Source organism: Tamandua tetradactyla, chromosome 5 (assembly GCF_023851605.1).
Source record: "Tamandua tetradactyla isolate mTamTet1 chromosome 5, mTamTet1.pri, whole genome shotgun sequence".
NCBI lineage: Eukaryota > Metazoa > Chordata > Mammalia > Pilosa > Myrmecophagidae > Tamandua > Tamandua tetradactyla.
This window is the reverse complement of record NC_135331.1, coordinates 34,753,566-34,768,013: the sequence shown is the minus strand read 5'-3', so window position 1 is coordinate 34,768,013 and position 14,448 is coordinate 34,753,566. Positions and strand designations below refer to the sequence as shown.

Below are 14,448 nucleotides of genomic sequence, written 5' to 3'. Positions count from 1 at the left end.
GAGGCTCAGAAATATAAACTAACTTGTCTGTATTGGGACTTGAACCCAGGACCGTTTGACTGCAAAGTTTGTGTTCTTTAACTATGATATCATCTGCTCTTCCTAACAGGTTTCTATGGTGAGTCACCCATGAAGAGGATCACCACTGGGAATTTCTGGAGACCTGAGGTCTTTGGCACACTCCCATCCTCCCGCAGCTGCAGGTGAGAAAACCGAGCAGAGAAGAATCCTGGTGACTCACGGAATAGGTGACGCCACTGGAAGACACAGGGGAGGTCTCATTGTTGGCTGACGAGGTCACAGCCAGAGAAGCCAGGGCGGGGAAGAGACTTTCCATCTCGGGCTCCTCCAAGAGGCTGTCATCACTGACCACCTGGCCACGCTTCTCCGCCTCGCTGGGCCCCCAGCCCTCCAGCCCGGCAGCGTCCTTCTCGGGGAGGCCCGCGTCCATGCTGCTGGTGATGGACATGAACTCGTCCATGCTCTCGTTGGCGAGGAGGTCGCTCTCCAGGCTGTCCTGCACGGCCAGCTCCTCCCGCGGAGCCTCGTCCCGGGACGTGGTGGCCTCGCTGCTCTGCCCATCATCCACACTCCCGTCCCCGAGTCGCAGCACGGCAGGGGCATTCCGCTGGGCGTCCAGGACGCTGTCTTCCGTGCTCAGGCTGGGCTCAGAGTGCTCGGAGAGGCCCGAGGAGAAGTTGTGGGAGGAAGGATGGCCAGAGTCTGGGGAACAAGTTCCGTTCACTAGGTTTCCATTGGGGATCTTGGGCTGTTTCTCCTCCACCCGGCCCTCTGTCTCCACCTGCTCCACCTCATCCACAGACTCAAACACCTGAAGACAAGATGCACAAAGACAGATGGACCAGGATGTCCAACGCAGCAGTGCTTATTTCAGCACCCTAAGCATCCATCAGTAAGGGATTGGTGTAAATATGGCACATGCATGCAGTGGAGTGTTAGACATCCAGTAAAACAGAGTGAGGCAGGACAAAGTGTGACATACACTTCCACTTGTGAAAAAGAAAAAAGGGATCTATATGCTTGATAAGCAATATAATAATCCTGAAAGAAACAAGAACCTGCATCATGAATTGCAAATAACCCCCCAGAGGAGGGAGTACTAGGGAACTGGAATGAGGGGAAAATAACTTAGTCGCACAGGCTCTCAGCAGGAGCAGATAAATTTTTTCAAGGAAAAATTATGTCAGTGTAAGGAATTGGCTAAAATACACACATCATTGACTACAATGGAGCCATTTGCAAAAGTAGATTTAATATGAAATACTATGGCAAAATCTCCAGGATATATTTTAAAGATCTATTTATGGTCCTTTTGATTCTTAGGCCAAATCCTATGAAGAATATGCAACAAAAGACCATGTTTCAATAATCACTTGAAATATTTCTTTTCTGTGTGGTTATGTCATGAATTTGATTTACTGTTAGTTTCATGTGTTTCTGTTTTGTTTTTTTCTTTGTTTCTTTTTTGATTTAACTGCTTTAAATTATGTAAAAAATTTACTCAACCTAAAGGTCAAAACTGGAAAACAAGATAAATTCAGGGTAATGTAGCTTTTTTTTCTTGCCCCTTCTCTCATAGGTAACATTTTAATTTGTTTCTGGTTTATCCTTCCATTGTTTTTGAAAATAGATGTACATATATACATATAGGCATAGTCCTGCTTTTTATAGGAAAAGTGACATACTATCCACATTTTTCTGCACATTTTTTAATTGAATGAGACTGAATTGACATTCCCATTCTTTCCACTGGATAAAAATGGAAAGTTGAACATGCAATGACATTTACATAAAAATTTTAAAAAGACTACCAAACATCGCTATAGATTGCCTACAGATATCTAAGCATCTGTGCGTACGTAAAGGCAGACAGAAGGGTCAGGAAGGATACACAGCAAATTGATGAAAGCAGCGTCCTTTCTACGGAGGGGAGGCGGGGATCGGGGTAATCAATGCAGACTTCAGTTTTCTCTGCAATGCTTTCATTTTTTACAGAAAAAACAGATTCATGTATTACTTGTGTAACTAAAAGACCTGCTTTTTTTTTTCTGCATGGGCAGGCACCGGGAATCAAACCTGGGTCCTCAGGCATGGCAGGCAAGGACTCTGCCACTGAGCCACCATCACGCTGCCCAAGATCTCTTTTTAACACTAATACGTACCGCTAAAACAAATACACCAAAAAAAACACCCGAAGGAGGCAGCCCTCCAGTGCCTCCCCCCAGGCTGGAGGGAAGCGGGTGGAGGAGGAGGTGGGCAGGGAGGGGCGAGGCCACTGGGAGAGTCACCTGTGTGCTGCTGCTGGAGTCGCTCTGCAGGCGGATGTTCTGCCGGCCGGAGCTGCAACTCTGGGAGGACTGGGAGAGAAAGGAGCAAGGGGTGAGCGGATGAGGCTGCATCCTGGCTCAGGGACCCTGCCCTTAGCTGGGAGGGACAGCTGGGACGCTGAGCCAGGAAGTCTGCGATGTCTTTTTCCTTGACTTGGGTAAGTCCCCTTTCTGGGCCTCTGCTCCCTCTCTGCACAACGAAAGCATGGAGCCTTTCGCAGCTCCTTGGGGTCTCCTCATGAGACTGGACCCCCACTCCCACCCTTGCAACTAGAGTACTCCACCTTTAACTGCTGTGTACCTCAGACTTCCAGCTAATATTTTAGTTCAAATAAGAATAACTGGTAGCTTTAGTAGCCCAATTCTTCAGATGCTCCTTATATACACACTTTTGCCCTTTAATTTGGGAGTACCTGCTCTCGCTGACACTAGGCTTGGTCATGTGATTTGGTTTGGCCAGTGGGATATTAGCAAATTGAATGCAAGCAGAGGCTTGAAACATGCTTGCTCATGTCTGTTTTCTCTCTTTCTCATCTGTTTTTTTTTTTTTTTTTTAAGAGAGAGGGAGGAAGGGAAGGAAAGACAGAGAGAAGGAAGGAAGGAAGGAAGAAAGGGAAACATCTTTAAACATTTTCTTGTTTTATTGTATTTTGTTTGCTTGTTTGTTTTTTACATGGGCTGGGGCCGGGAATCGAACCGAGGTCCTCCGGCATGGCAGGCAAGCACTTTGCCCGCTGAGCCACCGCGGCCCGCCCTCTCATCTGTTTTTATGAAGACATGCTCAGATTAGCCTGCTGGAGGATGACACACACGGAGCAGAGCAGAGCCAGCCATCCTGGACACCTGGGATTCTAACTCAGATCAACAAGCCATTTGGTTGGTCTGCTGCTGGCAGGACACCCAGGAGGGAGCCCCATCCAGCCGAGCTCTGATCCAGGGACTCACAAGCGAAAATGAATGTTTATTCTTGGAAGCCACTGACTTTTGGCACTTGCTTGTTATGCAGTAATGCTTCAGCCCTTGGTGACTGATACATCACTGGTGAAGAGAATTAACTTTTTTTCTGAAAACCTCCTTCGGCTGCTAAACTGGAGTCTCTTTGAGGGCAGACACATCTGCTTTGGTCATTGGCACATCCCTGACACAGAGCACATAGTAGGCACTCAATAAATATTTGCTGAATAAACAAAAGTCAGGCACTGTGCTGGGTGCTTTACATACACTGTCTCATTGGAGCTGCACACGGTCCTCCATCCACCTGATTATTCCTGCCTTATAGAGGAGGAAGCTGAAGCCCAGAAGTAAAGTGCTTGCCCAAAGCCCCAGAGCTAGGAAAATGGTGCCACTGGAGTTTGATTTCAAAGTTATCTCCCGCCCAAAGCTAGGGGTGAGACCCTGTCCCATGGCCCCCAGCCACCCAGTGCTCCTACAATGGCCAGAGGGGGCAAACCTGGATACCCGCCCCCAAGGTCCCGGAGGTGAGCCGCCCATCACCTCGTTGCTGATAGTGGAGTCGCGATGCATCATTCTGTGCAGGTGGCTGTCCAGGCTGGCCCCCGATGAACATTTGGCCAGGGCGGCTGCATGGGACTCCCGCTCCCTCTGCCGCACGATGGCCTCACAGCCCAGCCACTCAGCCATGGTCTGTGCGTAGCAGGCATGAATCTGCTCGTCCACCTGCCAGGGCAGATGCAAGGCCCCCCCCGGGGTGACCAGACTCAGCCCAACCCAGAAGAGGGTGGTTGTGACCCAGCACCCTGAACCCTGGCAATTCCCATCCAACCAATGTTCACGCATTAAATGTCCAACCAACATACATCAACTAAGCACCTACTGTGTGCCAGGCGGTTGCTAAGAACCTAGGGCTTAAAGTGAGCAAGGCTGCTTCTTTCTTTCCTTTTCCCCTTCCTTCCCACCTTCTTTTATGCATTCATTCATTCATTCCTATATTCATTCAACAACTTGTTGATTACCTACTATATTCTAGGCAGTGTACCAGGCCCTGGAGATAATGAAATAAACAGATTGTTTCTCTCCTCCTTTATACCCTTTCCCCTTTTCTTCCTCATTCTTTCATTCATTAATTTCTTCATTTAATTTGTTAATTGCCTACCATTTGCTAGGAACCAAGCTAGACATATGACACAAGATGAGCAAAATGCTGACCTTCTCCATCCATCCTTCAACTCACATTGAGGGTCTCCCTTTGCCTCACATTGGGCAAGATACTGAGAATACAAAGATGCAAAAAACCAATTTCGTCCCTCGATTTATAGCAATTGCCACAGATTTCAAGTTTTTTCCTTCTGGGATTTCAGCAGAGGGGTGGGGAGTTTTTACTGTCTCTGGCTTACACAGCCCAGACAGCTGATGTTTTGAATTTCCTAGACCTCTGGGTACAAAAGGAGGCAGATAAACTGATTTAAGGTGTGGCTGGGGCAAGAGACGGAAGAGAGAAAGCAGGAAGCCGGACCTTTTCAGGGTTGGGCAGGGAGAGGACAGTCTTCTTTAGCTACTCAGAGCTTTTGGAGAGAGGTTCAGGGCCAACTTAGACCCCAGTCCTGGCCCCAGCCTTCTTAAGACTCCACCAAGCTCTCCCCACCTCCCCACCTCCACTCCCATACTAGGTCAGACCTCCACCACCCCTCAGGGGGCAGCCAAGCAGCCTCGCCCAGGTCTCTGCTTGTCTCACCTGCCATCCCCCTCCCCCAACTCACTGGACATGGCAGCCCCAGCTTCTCATTCTCTGCAGCTTCAACTCTCACTGCTTTCCTCGCCTGCCTAGTCCTTTACATTCCAGCAAGCACAAACCATTTCTCAATTTCCTCATACCTAACACACCTTCCCACCCCTTCCCCGCACAGGAACACACAGATACATGCAACATACACACACGCACACACACACACACACACACACACACACACATATCTCTCTCTCTCTCTCTCTCTCTCTCTCTCTCTCTTTCTCTCTCTCTCATCATACTGGTCTACTGGTCTACCTTGGAGGCTTTCGCCCTTACTGCTCCTTCTCCCTGGAAGCCCTTCCTCACCCCCTTTGTCTGGTAAACAATTCCTTCAAAGAATTCAGACACAGCCAGCTCCCACAGGGGCCTTCTCTGACTCCTCTCCACTGGCTTAGACATCTCCTATGGGCTCTTAGAGCCCCTACATTTGCCTCCATCACACCACTGACCACTACAACCTCACTGAACTGACAAGGGCTTCCTCTAACGCAGCTGTAGGTCCCCAGTCCCGAGCACAGCGCCAAGCACACCTGAGGCTCATTTACTGTTTGCCCAAGAGCCCTCCAGGCACCAGGTCAAGTGCAACGGGCCTCTCAGCCGGTACTCAGATGGCTTTAGACAGTTCAAGGGCGCAGCTTCTCGAGCCATTGAGCCGCGCGTGAGAAGGCTTCTGTTTCCAATTCTCTTTCAGCTTTGCTGATTATGCCAAGGACTCGGGCCAGTCTGGTGTGACTGTGTCTCTAACATCTTAAGACTCTCTAATCTCCTTTTAATAAAGAGAGAGGGCTTCGGGCTCATAGCATAGCAAGGCCACAGAATGACATCGCATTTTTTTGTGTGTTTTGGTGGTACATGGTCCGGGGTCTTCCCCATGGCAGGCGAGAATTCTACCCCTGAACTACCCGGGCACCGCCCAACAGCATTTTGTTTTATCCTTTTTTTTATAGTTTCTTTCTATATATGGCAAGTCTGGTGTTCCATTATCACAGAGATATCAAACATTTTGAAAAATAGGTTGTATACATTTTTAAGTGAGGCAATTTAAAGGCAAATGTTAAATGAATACTACGAGTGGCACATGGATATGGAGTGGAAATGCCACCAGATTTGGAAAACTTGGTACAAATAAAAGAATGTAAAATATCTCAATAACTGATATTTATTATACGTTGAAATGATATTTTTGATATGTTGGGTTAAATAAAATATACTATTAAATCAAATTCCTCTTGATGAAATGTCATCGAACTATGTATACACACAGACTTAAGAAATGAACACACAAAAATTGGTGCAATCAAACTGAGGCCTCTGCCTATTTAGTTGTATTGTGCCAATATCAAATGCCTGGTATTAATTATGCACGATGGTTAAAGAAGAGTTTACTACTGGGGAAAGCTGAATGATGGGTACACGCAGGACCTCTGCACTATTTTCATAATTTCTTGTGCATCTATAATTGTTTCAAAACAAAAAATGTAAAAATACCATTGCAGAGGGACTTCCTGGAAGATGGCGGCTTAGTAAGACGCGCGGATCTTAGTTTCTTCTCCAGGACACCTACTAGGGGAGTAGAAACGATACAGAAAGCGCCCAAAGCCACAACAGAGATAAAAAAGACAGCGTACCCCATCCTGGAACGGCTGGCTGGCTGAGAGAAGCAGCTCGGGTGAGATCGCCGAGGCGCGCGGGCCTTACCGGGCGGGGTGGCAAGCGGCCGGAGTTACTCCCTTCCCCCTTCCCGGGCCGGCTGGGAGAATTGGAGAGGTGGTCCCCTGAAACCAAGGCGACTGGCGCCCACACCACGCGCAGCCCCCGGACCAACTGAGAGAATTGGATCGGAAATCCCCAGCCCACGGAGAACGGTGACGGGTGGGGGAGGCCCCTTCCAAACCCGTGACTCCCGGGGAACGTGCACTCTCTCGGGCGGGCCGCTGCCGCTGGCGCCCTCCCGCCACGCTTGTTGCCCAGGGCCGACTAGGAAATTCGGAGGGGCTCTTTCCCTGGCTGCGGCGACCAGCAACCCTCCCTGCGTTCGGACCGAGGGCCAGCTCAAGCCGCTTCGGCTAGCGAACCCCCAGGACAGCGAGAGTTTTCCAAAGTTTAAGGTCCCACAGCACCTTTTACTGGTGGGACCCGCAGACAAACGTGTGCCACGAGCGCCACCTACTGGGCAGGATAAGAAAAACAGAACCCAGAGATTTCACAGAAAAATATTACAACCTTGCTGGGTCCAACACCAAGAGAAATCTGAATAAATGCCCAGACGCCAGCAGCAGAAGATAACTGTCCACGCTCAAAAGATTGAGAATATGGCCCAGTCAAAGGAACAAACCAATAGCTCAAATGAGACACAAGAGCTGAGACAACTAATCCTGAATATACGAACAGAAATGGAAAACCTCTTCAAAAATGAAATCGATAAATTGAGGGAGGACATGAAGAGGACATGGGCTGAACATAAAGAAGAAATAGAAAAACTGAAAAAACAAATCGCAGAACTTATGGAAGTGAAGGATAAAGTAGCAAACATAGAAAAAATAATGGATACCTACAAGGGTAGATTCAAAGAGACAGAAGATAGAATTAGTGATTTGGAGGATGGAACATCTGAATTCCAAAAAGAAACAGAAACTATCGGGAAAAGAATGGAAAAATTTGAACAGGGTATCAGGGAACTCAAGGACAATATGAACCGCACAAATATACGTGTTGTGGGTGTCCCAGAAGGAGAAGAGAAGGGAAAAGGAGGAGAAAAACTAATGGAAGAAATTTTCACTGAAAATTTCCCAACTCTTATGAAAGACCTAAAATTACAGATCCAAGAAGTGCAGCGCACCCCAAAGAGATTAGACCCAAATAGGCGTTCTCCAAGACACTTACTAGTTAGAATGTCAGAGGTCAAAGAGAAAGAGAAGATCTTGAAAGCAGCAAGAGAAAAACAATCCATTACATACAAGGGAAACCCAATAAGACTTTGTGTAGATTTCTCAGCAGAAACCATGGAAGCTAGAAGACAGTGGGATGATATATTTAAAATACTAAAAGAGAAAAACTGCCAACCAAGACTCCTATATCCAGCAAAATTATCCTTCAAAAATGAGGGAGAAATTAAAACATTCTCAGACAAAAAGTCACTGAAAGAATTTGTGACCAAGAGACCAGCTCTTCAAGAAATACTAAAGGAAGCACTAGAGTCAGATACAAAAAGACAGAAGAGAGAGATATGGAAAAGAGTGTAGAAAGAAGGAAAATCAGATATGATATATATAATACAAAAGGCAAAATGTTAAAGGAAAATATTATCCAAACAGTAATAACACTAAATGTCAATGGACTGAATTCCCCAATCAAAAGACATAGATTGGCAGAATGGATTAAAAAACAGGATCCTTCTATATGCTGTCTACAGGAAACACATCTTAGACCCAAAGATAAACATAGGTTGAAAGTGAAAGGTTGGGAAAAGATATTTCATGCAAATAACAAACAGAAAAGAGCAGGAGTGGCTATACTAATATCCAACCAGTTAGACTTCAAATGTAAAACAGTTAAAAGAGACAAAGAAGGACACTATATACTAATAAAAGGAACAATTAAACAAGAAGACATAACAATCATAAATATTTACGCACCGAATCAGAATGCCCCAAAATACGTGAGGAATATACTGCAAACACTGAAAAGGGAAATAGACTCATATACCATAATAGTTGGAGACTTCAACTCACCACTCTCATCAAGGGACAGAACATCTAGACAGAGGATCAACAAAGAAATAGAGAATCTGAATATTACTATAAATGAACTAGACTTAATAGACATTTATAGGACATTACATCCCACAACAGCAGGATACACCTTTTTCTCAAGTGCTCATGGATCATTCTCAAAGATAGACCATATGCTGGGTAACAAAGCAAGTCTTAACAAATTTAAAAAGATTGAAATCTTACACAACACTTTCTCGGACCATAAAGGAATGATGTTGGAAATCAATAATAGGCAGAGTGCCAGAAAATTCACAAATACGTGGAGGCTCAACAACACACTCCTAAACAACGACTGGGTCAAAGAAGAAATTGCAAGAGAAATTAGCAAATACCTCGAGGCAAATGAAAATGAAAACACAACATATCAAAACTTATGGGACGCAGCAAAGGCAGTGCTAAGAGGGAAATTTATTGCTCTAAATGCCTATATCAGAAAAGAAGAAAAGGCAAAAATTCAGGAATTAACTATCCATTTGGAAGAACTGGAGAAAGAACAGCAAGCTAACCCCAAAGCAAGCAAAAGGAAAGAAATAACAAAGATTAGAGCACAAATAAATGAAATTGAAAACATGAAAACAATAGAGAAAATCAATAAGGCCAGAAGTTGGTTCTATGAGAAAATCAATAAGATTGATGGGCCCTTAGCAAGATTGACAAAAAGAAGAAGAGAGAGGATGCAAATAAATAAGATCAGAAATGGAAGAGGAGACATAACTACTGACCTCACAGAAATAAAGGAGGTAATAACAGGATACTATGAACAACTTTACGCTAATAAATACAACAATTTAGAGGAAATGGACGGGTTCCTGGAAAGACATGAACAACCAACTTTGACTCAAGAAGACATAGATGACCTCAACAAACCAATCACAAGTAAAGAAATTGAATTAGTCATTCAAAAGCTTCCTAAAAAGAAAAGTCCAGGACCAGATGGCTTCACATGTGAATTCTACCAAACGTTCCAGAAAGAATTAGTACCAATTCTCTTCAAACTCTTCAAAAAAATCGAAGTGGAGGGAAAACTACCTAATTCATTCTATGAAGCCAACATCACCCTCATACCAAAACCAGGCAAAGATATTACAAAAAAAGAAAACTACAGACCAATCTCTCTAATGAATACAGATGCAAAAATCCTCAATAAAATTCTAGCAAATCGTATCCAACAACACATTAAAGGAATTATACATCATGACCAAGTAGGATTCATCCCAGGTATGCAAGGATGGTTCAACATAAGAAAATCAATTAATGTAATACACCATATCAACAAATCAAAGCAGAAAAATCACATGATCATCTCAATTGATGCAGAGAAGGCATTCGACAAGATTCAACATCCTTTCCTGTTGAAAACACTTCAAAAGATAGGAATACAAGGGAACTTCCTTAAAGTGATAGAGGGAATATATGAAAAACCCACAGCTAATATCATCCTCAATGGGGAAAAATTGAAAACCTTCCCCCTAAGATCAGGAACAAGACAAGGATGTCCACTATCACCACTATTATTCAACATTGTGTTGGAGGTTCTAGCCAGAGCAATTAGACAAGAAAAAGAAATACAAGGCATCAAAATTGGAAAGGAAGAAGTAAAACTATCACTGTTTGCAGACGATATGATACTATACGTCGAAAACCCGGAAAAATCCACAACAAAACTACTAGAGCTAATAAATGAGTACAGCAAAGTAGCAGGTTACAAGATCAACATTCAAAAATCTGTAGCATTTCTATACACTAGTAAGGAACAAGCTGAGGGGGAAATCAAGAAACGAATCCCATTCACAATTGCAACTAAAAGAATAAAATACCTAGGAATAAATTTAACTAAAGAGACAAAAAACCTATATAAAGAAAACTACAAAAAACTGCTAAAAGAAATCACAGAAGACCTAAATAGATGGAAGGGCATACCGTGTTCATGGATTGGAAGACTAAATATAGTTAAGATGTCAATCCTACCTAAATTGATTTACAGATTCAATGCAATACCAATCAAAATCCCAACAACTTATTTTTCAGAAATAGAAAAACCAATAAGCAAATTTATCTGGAAGGGCAGGGTGCCCCGAATTGCTAAAAACATCTTGAGGAAAAAAAACGAAGCTGGAGGTCTCGCGCTGCCTGACTTTAAGGCATATTATGAAGCCACAGTGGTCAAAACAGCATGGTATTGGCATAAAGATAGATATATCAACCAATGGAATCGAATAGAGTGCTCAGATATAGACCCTCTCATCTATGGACATTTGATCTTTGATAAGGCAGTCAAGCCAACTCACCTGGGACAGAGCAGTCTCTTCAATAAATGGTGCCTAGAGAACTGGATATCCATATGCAAAAGAATGAAAGAAGACCCATCTCTCACACCCTATACAAAAGTTAACTCAAAATGGATCAAAGATCTAAACATTAGGTCTAAGACCATAAAACAGTTAGAGGAAAATGTAGGGAGATATCTTATGGATCTTACTACTGGAGGCGGTTTTATGGACCTTAAACCTAAAGCAAGAGCACTGAAGAAGGAAATAAATAAATGGGAACTCCTCAAAATTAAACACTTTTGTGCATCAAAGAACTTCATCAAGAAAGTAGAAAGACAGCCTTCACAATGGGAGACAATATTTGGAAATGATATATCAGATAAAGGTCTAGTATCCAGAATTTATAAAGAGATTGTTCATCTCAACAACAAAAAGACAGCCAACCCAATTACAAAATGGGAAAAAGACTTGAACAGACACCTCTCAGAAGAGGAAATACGGATGGCCAAGAGGCACATGAAGAGATGCTCAATGTCCCTGGCCATTAGAGAAATGCAAATCAAAACCACAATGAGATATCATCTCACACCCACCAGAATGGCCATTATCAACAAAACAGAAAATGACAAGTGCTGGAGAGGATGCGGAGAAAGAGGCACACTTATCCACTGTTGGTGGGAATGTCAAAGGGTGCAACCACTGTGGAAGGCAGTTTGGCGGTTCCTCAAAAAGCTGAATATAGAATTGCCATACGACCCAGCAATACCATTGCTAGGTATCTACTCAAAGGACTTAAGGGCAAAGACACAAACGGACATTTGCACACCAATGTTTATAGCAGCATTATTTACAATTGCAAAGAGATGGAAACAGCCAAAATCTCCATCAACAGAAGAGTGGCTAAACAAACTGTGGTATATACATACGATGGAATACTATGCAGCTTTAAGACAAGATAAACTTATGAACCATGTAATAACATGGATGGACCTAGAGAATATTATGCTGAGTGAATCCAGCCAAAAACTAAAGGACAAATACTGTATGGTCCCACTGATGTGAACGGACATTCGAGAATAAACTTGAAATATGTCATTGGTAACAGAGTTCAGCAGGAGTTAGAAACAGGGTAAGACAATGGGTAACTGAAGCTGAAGGGATACAGACTGTGCAACAGGACTAGATACAAAAACTCAAAAATGGACAGCACAATAATACCTAATTGTAAAGTAATCATGTTAAAACACTGAATGAAGCTGCATCTGAGCTATAGGTTTTTGTTTTGTTTTGTGTTGTTTTGTTTTGATTTTACTATTATTACTTTTATTTTTTTCTCTATATTAACATTCTATATCTTTTTCGGTTATGTTGCTAGTTCTTCTAAACCAATGCAAATGTACTAAGAAATGATGATCATGCAGCTATGTGATGATGTTAAGAATTAATGATTGCATGTGTAGAATGGTATGATCTCTAAATGTTGGGTTAATTTCTTTTTTTCCATTAATTAAAAAAAAAAAAAAGAGAAGGGATAATTGGAGATGAAGGGATACAGACTGTACAACGGGACTGGATATAAAAACTCAGAAATGGACAGCACAATACTACCCAATTGTAATGCAATTATGTTAAAACACTGAATGAAGCTGCATGTGAGGTATAGGTTTTTTGTTTTTGTTTTTTTTGTTTTTTTTTTCTTTCTATTATTGTTTTAATTCTTATTCTGTTGTCTTTTTATTTCTTTTTCTAAATCGATGCAAATGTACTAAGAAATGATGAATATGCAACTATGTGATGTTATTAAGAATTACTGATTGTACATGTAGATTGAAATGATTTCTAATTGTTTTGTTAATTCTTTTATTAATTAATAAAAAAAAAAAAGATAAACAAACAAACAAAAAAATACCATTGCACCTGTTCCTTTTACTTTAAAAATGTGATTGCTGGACCATTTAAAATGATCCACGATTGATAATAAATAAGATAGTGTGTTATTGGCAGAAGGAGAGACCCAGAGACCAATGGTACATAATAGAGAACCCAGAAACAGACTCACGTGACAGACCCATCTGATTTTCGACAAAAGTACAAATGCAATTCAGTGAAGGAATGATGGTCTTTTCAAAAAATGGTGCTAAAGCAGTCAGCAACCATAGGCAAAAAAAAAAAAAAAAAAAAAGAATCTTAACCTAAACCACACACCATATGCAAAAATGAGCCCAAAACAGACCACAGACTTAAACATAAAATATGAGAGTTTTGTAAAGCTTTTAGAAAACATAGGAGAAATTTGTCAGGATCTAGGACTAGGCATACTGTTCTTAGATGTGACATCAAAAGCATGACCCATAAAAGGAAAAGTTGATAAATAGTACCTCATCAAAAGTATAACATTTTGCAAAAGATCCTGTTGAGTAGATGAGAAGACAAGGTAGAGACTGGGAGAAAATAATTGCAAATCACATATCTGACAAAGGACTAGTAACTAAAAGATATAAAGGAGTTCTCAAACAAAAAAACCCAAACAATCCAATCAGAAAATGGACAAAAGACATAAACTGATGCTTCACCAAAAAAGATAAACAGATGGCAAATAATCACATGAAAATGCATTCAACATCATTATCCATTAGGTGAATGCAAATAAACACCACAATGAAATATCATTTACATGTCTATCAGAGTGGTTAACCAAAAAAAAAAAAAAAAAAAAAAAGCGACAACACCAAATCTTGATGAGGATGTAAAGAATCTGAATCACTCGTATATTACTGTTGCAGATGTAAGGTAGCACTGCTACACAACAGTTTAGCAGTAACTTATAAAATTAAACCTGCAACAACCATACAATCCAGCAATTTCATTCTTGAGAAATGAAAACTTAGGCACACAAAAAAACCATTACGTGACTGTTCATAGCAGCTTTATTCACAATAGCAAAAATCTGGAGAACTGATGAATGATTAAACCACCTGTGGTCCATTCATGCCAAGGAACACTACTCAGCCATGAAAAGGAATACACTTGATACACACATCAACTCGGATGAATCTCCAGGGAATGATGCTCAGTGAAAAAAAGTGGATCTGAAGAGGTCACCTTCCGTATGATTCCATTTATATAACATTCTTGAAATGACAAAATTACAGAAATGGAGAAGAGGTTGGTAGTTGCTAGGGATCAGGTCAGGGTGGGAGGGAGGGAATGAGGTCATTCCAGGGCACCATGATGGTCCTTTGGTGTTGGAAATGTGTGGTATCCTTGTGGCGATGGATACATGAACTTGCACTGGTGATAAATCTGCATAG

The 14,448-nt window shown here is 42.3% G+C and overlaps 1 protein-coding gene across 5 annotated transcripts in view; it reads right to left on the bottom strand.

The window, feature by feature from the left end:
* SGSM1 (small G protein signaling modulator 1) overlaps positions 1-14,448 on the bottom strand; it is a 99,191-nt gene that overhangs the window by 16,698 nt on the left and 68,045 nt on the right. For all 5 annotated transcript variants that reach the window (XM_077160671.1, XM_077160673.1, XM_077160674.1 and 2 more), the window contains 3 exons: positions 3,843-4,025; positions 2,310-2,378; positions 242-832 (listed from right to left, as the gene is read on the bottom strand). In XM_077160671.1, the coding sequence (XP_077016786.1) occupies positions 242-832; positions 2,310-2,378; positions 3,843-4,025 (843 nt within the window). The remainder of the gene's footprint in view (positions 1-241; positions 833-2,309; positions 2,379-3,842; positions 4,026-14,448) is intronic.